This window comes from Chondrus crispus, genomic scaffold (genome assembly GCF_000350225.1).
Source record: "Chondrus crispus Stackhouse genomic scaffold, scaffold_462, whole genome shotgun sequence".
NCBI classification, from domain to species: Eukaryota; Rhodophyta; class Florideophyceae; order Gigartinales; family Gigartinaceae; genus Chondrus; species Chondrus crispus.
This window is the reverse complement of record NW_005179365.1, coordinates 25724-35084: the sequence shown is the minus strand read 5'-3', so window position 1 is coordinate 35084 and position 9361 is coordinate 25724. Positions and strand designations below refer to the sequence as shown.

Genomic DNA, 9361 nt, shown 5'->3' with positions numbered 1-9361 from the left:
CCGTCAGTGCAGTATAAGGCCCTGCCACTAAATCTGCCTGCTGTAATTGCCCCACCCAGCACGATACGTTTTGGGCATCTGACAATCTTGCCAGACGAGGGACACGGTACGTGATAAAATATGAAGTTAATAATATTGCTCATGCGCCTCTAATCGCACACGGCAAAAACTAAATTTTGCGCACTGACATTTTATTGGCTGTGCGCCGCCGTCGGCAAAATTTTAGTCAGAAATTCCCAACAGCAATGTTGCCAATACAGCGCGTATGGGGGTGCCGCCGTGTAAATCGGCCTAAAACGTATCGTCCCACCAGAAAACTGTCGCCGTTAAAACCGCCCGGCACGATACGTTTTGGGCCATATACCGTAGACAGTACCAAAATCGCACATACGTCGAATCAGGCCTGGACGATACGTTTTTTGTCATTACGTATCGATCCTGACATGTGCCAAAAACGTATCGTCCCGCGGGAACTGACGCCGGAACTAAACATAGGTCTTCTGCTTGCCAGAAACAGCAGACTGATCCCGACGTTTCGGACGTTTGGCGGGCCGGGTCTCAGTCGAACCACTTGATCTCCTCTTCGTAGTAGAATTCTGGGCAATGGGTCCGACCTTAGACTGTCGCGTTTGCGAGTCCTTGGACTTCACCGAGTCTGCCCGTGCACTTCTGTCGCCCTTGTTTCTTCTACAGACTTCGCCCTCCCGCCTTGCACGAGTTGAGTTGAATGATTCGTTCGATTCCTCGCCCTGAACAGGGCTTGGCGATTTGGATCTCATCCCCGACACCATCGCGCTGGCCTTGCACTCTTTCATGACCTTGGCACGACTGGCGCGATGGCCTGCCGCTCCTTTTGCAGCAGCCTCATTCTGTTCAAGACATTTCGCGGCTGGGGGTGAACCAGGACTTCCTGAAATATTCGAGGAGATGGCGGAGCCGTGGCGAAATGAAGAAGGTTGACGGGTTGGTTTCTTGGTCTCATCATTGGAAAGTTGTCTCTTGCTCTTTTGACTCTTCTTTCCAGAGGTGGAGGCCGGAGCTCGTCAACAAGACAGGCAGCATCCAATCGGAGCTCGCCAACAAGACAGGGGCCACCCGCAGGACAAAGAAATCACGCACGTTTTACTTTGAAAAACGCCATTAAATTTTGGGGGACCGAAGTACCGAGCGCGATTGAGCACGATGGTATCGAATCGATAGTCCCACTTGGTGTTCTGATGGAGGGAGGCATCGAGGGAGTCGAGAGAAATATAGATCGTAGTGTGGAGTTGTAAGATTGCGGGTCGAGAAAGGCAATGATGGTGACGCTATGAGCAACCTTGGGTGCGGTGAAATCTGTGAAGCTGTTTGAACTTGCGGTGGAAGGGCACGGAGATGCCGGGGCGATGGTGAGGCTTTGCGACATGCAAATACGACGCGCGGAGGTCGTGCGAACCAACGCGGGCCGCGGCGCCGAGTTGTACGAGCGTGCGATCCAGATGTGCCAAGATCACGATGCTATGCTCGGCATGACGCTCCTACTGCGGGACGGAGGGGACGGGTTTTGCGATGGATGCAGAGAGAGCTTCGAGGCTGTTGTAGTGCGCAATGCAGGGGCATGGAGAAGGAGAAGCAGTGGCGCTTCATCCCAGCCTGGTGCGGGACGGAGCTATTATAGCCAATATGTAACTGAGGGCAGACGTGGTATAGGGGTAGGGTAACCTTGCTCGGTTTTCACAGGCATTGGCACGTGTTTGGGTGATGATGTTGCGGCACTGCACATCCTTGTATGCTCATGCGTAGCCCCTCTCCATCCACCATCAAATACGCACGAGGCACTCCCCACACTTCGCGCCAGCACTAGAGTAGAAGCACCATGAGTCTATTTGCATTTATGCAGATGACATTACAAGGCTGATAATGCTTGTGGAAAATGGGCATGTTTGTTTCTCTTGTAATTAGAATATGAAGTTTATTGCAGAGCGGAAGTGCAAGTCATTCCAGATTGGTTCTGATGAAGTTGCCCATGGACTGTAGTCATGCTTGTGAAATTTAGAATAAGTGACTAATCGGCTGGAGGGATAGGACAACTGCAATAGTTCATCATTTTTGATCTGGATTATCATACAAAGCGTCAGTGTACATTAGGTAGGAAGGAGCCTAGGGCGAAACTGCAAAGAGAAGCTTAGACTGCTAGTTTAAGTTGCTATCCGTATCACTCCCGTGTGCCAAAAGTGACGTATTTATGACGTTGGTCAGTCGTGGCTCGACTTCTTCCCGCACAATCACAAACGCTTTTTCTTGGTAAATGGCAGGGGTCTTCAGGCTCATCGTGAACCTGTCTATGAACTCTGGGAAACAGAAAAGGCTTCGGTGCACTGATCAATAGGGTATCCCGATAGTGAATGGCAGGAGGAAGAAGAGAAGGAGGCTTTGGGGGCGTGTTCTCTACCTTCATGATTTCATGAAAGAAGACGGGTGCGATTAAAGCATGAAAATATCTCTGCCTCCTGTGTCGCACCGGCATGTTGCTTATAGCTTTCCGGCACTCACACTTGAAACCGTCGGTGCTTCATTTCGCCCATCTCAACTATCACAATGACGAACACCGTAAGGTTACATTCCAAGGGAATACATCTTGGTTACAAGCGTAATCTACGTAACCAGCAGTGTGGCCAGTCACGCCTTCTAATCGACGGCGTCAAGGATCGGATCGCAAGGATGCCCAGTTCCACATGTGTAAGCGAGTAGCTTACGTCTACAAAGGTCTAGTCGAGAAGAAGACTCCGAGCGGCGCCTCGAGAAAGTATCGCGTTATGTGGGGCCGCATTATTGCCCCGCACGGAAACAACGGTCACGTACGCGCGAAATTCCGCAATCAGTTGCCACCGAATTCCATCGGAAAGGGCGTTCGCGTCATGCTTTACCCCAGTACAATTTAATCACCTCAGAGCCCTGTTCCCTGTGTTTCTCTTCAACGGCCGATGCGGAGACGGCCTACTTCCTTCAGGCCTGTGACTGAGCGCGATCTATTGCGCTTTAGAGTACGGATACTTCCATCGATCAGCAAAGAGAAACGAGTGGCACTGACAGAATAAGCGAATGACTCCAAGTTACAGAGATTTGTACATGGTAAAGCAGCGAGAATTTGCGATCGTTTCTATTTCTTTAGTTAGAGTGTTTGCTGTTTTTTTTGGCGTGTTAGTTTCTTTGCTTTCAACTTCTGAAGCCAGCAAAAAATAATTTAACGGTGGGTGTGTTCCTCTCGACGTCACCGAGTAAGGATACAACATTCCGAAGCGATGCCGTATCATTTGCTGCGATTTCAAGCAAGAATGAATCAGCCCCCGTTGACTCGCTCGCCTTACTTGTGGTACTTACGGATTTGGACGGCAGTGAGAGCACAATCTTCGATAAACAGATCGAGAAAAGAAGTAGACCAATCCGATTATGTCATTTCATCCCGTCGGGCTGCGTTGCGACGCCCCCGTCGAAGGCCTTGTCGCGTTACAAGGTGTCGAAGAAGCTCAACGAGCATTGGCCTTACAACCCAGTGGAACCGGGGTATCTACGTGCGCGCCCTACCCCACACTCGTCGAGCAGTTCTCTTCGCAAGTCTGTACCACACCGATCCCGGGCCGGGCTATTTCTCTGTGCCCCCCGCCATCAGGGATCTGAGCTACTACGAGTCGCAAGCTCGTTTAAACGGAAAACGGAGAGTCGGACACTCCGTAGCGCTGTGGCATCGGCATTTCTTCTTTTTGTTGCTGTTGTTGTTTTTGCTGGACCATCGGACCGCGGTCTCTGCCCGACAGGTGCATTGCACTACACACGCGTTGCAGCTCCTCTCGGCAAATTGCAACGCCTTGTCTTGACTAACCCCTTCTGCGTTCCGGGGCTCCCTTGCCGTATGGAGGTGATGGCGTCGTTCGTCAGACGTCCCCTCGCCGCGGTTGACGGCCTTAACGGAACGTCCGGCGACCATGTTTCGGGGGGGGGGGCGCGTCCGACCTTCCGGCTCCGAAAGGGGGTAATTGCCTTCCCCTCGAGCCGTCTGTCGTCCTCTTATCGTTGGACATTACACGGACCGTTCTTCGTACAGGCAGTCCGTACTGCCTTGTCGCTACGTCTCGAGTCCGTGGCGTTCGGAAGTCAAATACGGCTTGCCTTCCGAACGTACCGTTGGTCTCTAACCGCAAGGGACTACTTTAACCGCAACGGAGCGGTTGAATGTAGCCGAGCGAGACGGTTGAGGGCCCCCCTTAAGCGTGAACGACCGCGTTCACGTCCAAGGTGAGGTCCCTGCCGGTGCGCCTCCGGAGGCGTTGGGCGTAACGAGACACCAACTCCTCCGGGACGTGAGTCCGTGTGGTCCAGGTGGGCGTGTCGTAATCCGCCCACTTGATGAGGAACTCCGTAGTTCCGTCCTCCATGGCCCGATGCCGGAGTAGTCGCTCGACAGCGTACTGCGTGTCCTCGGTGACCTTGTCGGCAAGGTCCCCCGGGGTTGTTGTACTCGCCCGTGGCACGTCCGTCGGCGGTGGCGCGTACACGCAGCGGTCTGCGGAGACGCGTTCGGTGACACCATCACGATCGATCGTGATGGTTCGAGTGCCTTCCGTCGGCGGCGGGCACTTGGCCGGGGGTCGTCCGTACCGATCCCTGCCTTCTCGACGAGTGTCCTCTTTGCGGAACTAGGTCGACTAGCTTCTGCCTCCCCGGCTAAATCGGTCAAGTCGGTGAGGTGTAGCGCATGTGAGATCCCCTCGGCGACAGGGCGTTCGGTAGGATTTTCGGGGCGTGTTGCATCGGCACACGCCTGACGCTCTATCTTGTGCACGGGGCTTACTGAAGCCCCTGTGCCTTTACGGTCGGTCCGTGGCATCTGACCTACGGAGGTCAGGGTGTCTTCTCTTACGGTAACACGCGCCGGGCTTACGGAATCCTGGGCGCCTTCGCGTTCTTCGCGGATGGTGGTCGCCACCGGACCCACGGGGTTATCAGTGGGTTCTTGTGGGGCGTGCCTCCTCATCGGTGAGGTGGGGCACGCGAGGCGGAGCGCCGCCTCCATCTCGATGCGAGATGTCGAGCTCCGCGACCCGGTGGTCCGTACCACCGGGCGCCCCTGGAGTGTGGGCGTACGCGGTAGCGAAGCGTCCGGTCGACCTTGATGACGCTGGCGTGGGAGATCGGCCTCCCACGGGCTTGTAGCTTCGCGTAATGAGGACAGGGTCGGCCTGCTCCTCATGTTCTCCTATGTGGAGGGATGCCGCAGGCGAACTTGTTGCATGCGACCTCGGGGTTCGATTCCCCCTTGCTGCCGGTTTCGGATCCGGCAGAGGCAAACCGCGCCGAGCGCGGCGCGTTGTGCCTCCCGCCGTCGCGATACGGCGGATCGTTGGAAGGTCTGTCTTCTGTTGTCCGGGCAATCATTGGACCGTCTCAGCCACTGCAGCCCGGGTCGCAGGGGCTAGTTCCCTTAAGAATTCGTGTAGCGTACGGACGTCTACCAGACCGGTGTGCGCGGTGAGATCCACCGGCTGATAGCCGCCGCAGCCGGGATCGAAAGAGAGAATCGGTTCTCTTGATCTGCGGGCGGTATCTCCGCGTCTTTTGTCGTCCACGTACGGTACGCGTGTCATCTACCGCATGTCTCCGGCGACATGCGGTAGGGCTTGGGTCTCGGACGCGAAATTAGCGTCCGTCTTGGGGCTGCGCTGCCCAGTGACCGGACTGGTGTCGGCACCAGTCCGGCTCCCTTCTTGCGCATCGGGCGCGTTCGAGGTACAGTGGCACCGGGCCCTCTCGGAGGGGCTCCGGGCGACCTTTCGGCCGATGCCTGTTCCATCTTACGAACGCGCCTGACGGGGTGACAGGTAGTGTACGTACGTCTACCGGACCGGGGTGCGCGGTGTAATCCACCGGCGGGTAGCCGCCCCAGCGAGGATCTACGGAGAGCATGGGTTCTCCGGATCCGCGAGCGGCTCCTCCACGGTCCTGGTCGTGCCCGTACGGTACCTGTCGCAACTGCCGCATGCTTCCGGGGGCATGCGGCAGAGCTTGAGTCTCGGACGCGAAGTTCGCGTCCGCCGTTTGTTTGATATCCTCCGCGCTCCGACTGGTGACGGCACCAGTCGGAGGACACTCCTGCGCATCGGACGCGCCCGGAGGAACAGTGGCACCGGGCCCTCTCGGGGGGACTCCTGGCGACCTTACGGCCGAGTCGTGTTCTAACTCACGAGCGCGCCGGCGCGTCGAGTTGAGTTCCGCAGCCGTATGCGCGAACGCTCCCATCTGTTCGGCAGATGGGGAAGGCTGCGTGTCCCGTCGTACCCCGGAGTTCGTACTCGCGGGTCGATCTGCAACGTCCGCCGTAGGGGCCTCGATGCGCGCGTCCTCGACCAACACTAGACGGAGTGCAACTGGTCGGCGAGCGCGCGCAGGCTGTCCCAGGACTGAGTCACGCGCTCAAACTTTCCTTCGTGGAGGGAGCGCGAATCGTCAGGACAGCGGGCGTAGACCTGGTCGGTCACGTCGACACGAAGGGATGTCCGGACATCCTCGATATACTCCGCGATGCGTTTGTACATCGCGCGCGCGCGTCCTTCTGAGTAGTCCGGCGACGGTTCGCGATCCCGAGGACCTGCGGCGCCGTCGTCCGATCGGACGCGTAGCGCGGACGCCTGCATATCGGTCGGTGCGGAGTGGACCGAGGGTTCGGACCCTTCGCTCATCTCGACGCATACGGACGCGGGGGAAATCGGCCGTCTTCTCGGAACGATCGTAGAGTCTTCTAGGTCAGGAGACCACTGTAGTATAAACACCCCCAACGGAGGGGGGTGTATACTCAGTTCGTGCGGAGACCTCGATCGGCGGGAAGAGGGGAAGCAACCCAGCTAAGGGAACCGGGCGAGCCCGGGGTAGCAGTGGTAGGTCAGGTAACGGTCGGGGACGCGCGCACGCGCGGGGCGATCTACGCCTCGACGCCCCGGCGCAGCGCTGGGTGACGTACCAGCTCTGACGGGCGGAGGCGGATCTAGGCTCGCTCGCGTGCTCGCGCGTCCCCTGCCCGCTCGGTTCCTAACTAGATACGGGCTAGTGGGAACCCGTTCTAGAATAAGCGGGGTGAGCTTGACCAAAGGCGTAGGTTCTGGACAATCTCGTGCTTGTCCTCCCCCCACCGCCGTCGGTCGCTCGCGTATTTAATGTTCAAGTTAATCCAATCATACTACAGTACAGTACGGACTGTACTGTAGTGCTACTGTAGTCAGCGCGGGTCGGCCCGTGCTGACTGTATACGTGTGTTACACGTATTAGCACACGTGTGCGTGCGCGCCCCGTACACGTGTGGGCGCGTGCGGAGGTACTGTAGAGCTCGGGCTCTACAGTAGCCGATCTGATGTATATCTAATTCTGGTAAGGGGGGTTATACTACACGACCCGCTTCATGACCGCTGTGTGTGACAGACTTGAGCTGCCATTGACGCAGGATCTCATCCCTGAGGAATTCGGTTGTGACACGTGGCAATTTCGCACCGAGAGCGAGCGGTCTTACCTCGATAACATGCTGGCCTGGACCTCCGATAACCCTCCTCGTGAAGCTAACCGCCTTTGGTTCAACCAAGGGACCGTCTCGGGCGACGCTATGATGTGGACCAGCGCCATAATTCCGGCTAATTTCCGACTTATCAAGCGGGGTACCATCCCATTCTTCCAGCAAGCCGTATTTGGTCTGAAACGGGTTATTTTGTGGCCTACCAGATGTTGGAGGCGCGCGAAATCTCGAGGTCCCATTACGCGAATCGTTATCAACGTATTCCGTCGTGGTGGAGCCAATTTGAGGTCTGCCAAGGCTTTTGGGCTGAGCTCAGCCCTGTGTACACGTATTACGGAAGGTGTTTACGTGATCCTCGACACGGCCTTTGGGTAGTCTTCCTCACAGAGTGGTGTACCAAAGTGGCAGTGACCCTCCTGTGGGAGACCTACGACTGCTGGAGGTTGTGGTACTTGCCTCCCCAGCTCATCAGCCTTATGCGACCCCTCGATTATTCGATTCCCCTGGGCGGTGCTGATGCAGACACCGAACTGCATTCTCTCCTCGATAAAATAGAGGAGGTCGATTGGGACTCAATACCGCGTCAAAATTCCTCTCGTTCCTTCGTCCGGCAACGCCCCTCCTTCTCTCCTGGTCGTGCTCATCGTGGTGCGGGGGACTACGCTTGGTGTAACCCCTGGACGGGATCGCAATGTTCTTGCGACGAGGTGCGTCTGAGTCGGCAGTATGGGAGTTAGACACCCGTTCCGGTTGAATTGCCCGTCTTCCTTGCGGATCCCCGCGAGCGCGACCTCTGTCCCCGGGAGCCTTTGCGTTCTCGCCCTGTGTTACCGGTCTCACCGACTTCACTTCCTGTCGATCCGGCCGGCCCCACTTTCCCCGTGAATGCTTCGATAAGGGCGACGAGAGCTCCTGAGTGTGAGGAGGTCAAATCCCCTTTGCGGTCTCGTTCACCTCCAGTGGCCAGGTGTCAACCTCTATCAGAGACGAGAGAGGTCCCCTCGTCATCTAGTCGGACTGACAGTCTGCCCGTGCGCGCAGCCCCAGAAAGAAAGGGAGATTCTTCGTCCCTTACCCCTTTGGTTCCTCCTGCCCCGTCTTCCCCTGTGCACGTCCCAGCTCGTCCCCCTTCTCCTACGGCTGTTCCAGTTGCCGCCCCCTTGTCACCAACCGACGACGCAGTCCAATCGACCAGGGGAGACTCGACCTCTCCGTCCTCTCCAGATATTATCAAAAAGAACAACGGCGCCGCCAGCGTCTATCGCACATTGCTCCGTGCTCACGGAATAAACGAGGGGGCTCTTCGAGAAGCGTCCGTCGTTGACCTGCGCTTACTGGCACAACTTATCGCCTCACTTCCAAAGGAAAAAATCCTTGGATGAATTGTGCCATTGACCCATTGCCGATGGTAGCGTCCTGCTGATCCATGTTCGGATCATTGTCCTCTGAGAGTGTCGTCTCATCATCGACACTTCCCTTCGTTCCACCGAAAATAAATTGCATTTCCGTCTCCTATCAACTTCCTCCTCTTTTTTCATACGCCCCGTCGCCGCGGTCGCATCTTTTTCTCTCCACTTTCCTTCTCTTTTCCTCGTTACTGTCTCCCTTCTCTTATCCACTTTCCGTGCACCCCTGCGTTCCTTCCTAACACATCGTCCCTTGACGTCAAATTTTCCTTCTTGCTCATAGCTACAGTAGTTTTCTCATCGCCCAAAAAACCCAGGAAGAATGCAGTGACTTTTTGCGTTCCACACACAAAGCCTTGCGTAGTTCCCCCTTAAATCAAAATTCAAGGGCTCTGACGATCATTCTCTCTGATGGGGTGCG

At 56.4% G+C, this 9361-nt stretch overlaps 1 protein-coding gene across 1 annotated transcript; it reads left to right on the top strand.

The window, feature by feature from the left end:
• The first annotated feature begins 3081 nt into the window (after window positions 1-3081).
• Window positions 3082-3222, top strand: CHC_T00000186001 (hypothetical protein). The gene has a single exon (XM_005719113.1). The coding sequence runs from the start codon at window positions 3082-3084 to the stop codon at window positions 3220-3222; it is 141 nt and encodes a 46-aa protein (XP_005719170.1).
• The last annotated feature ends 6139 nt before the right edge of the window (window positions 3223-9361 follow it).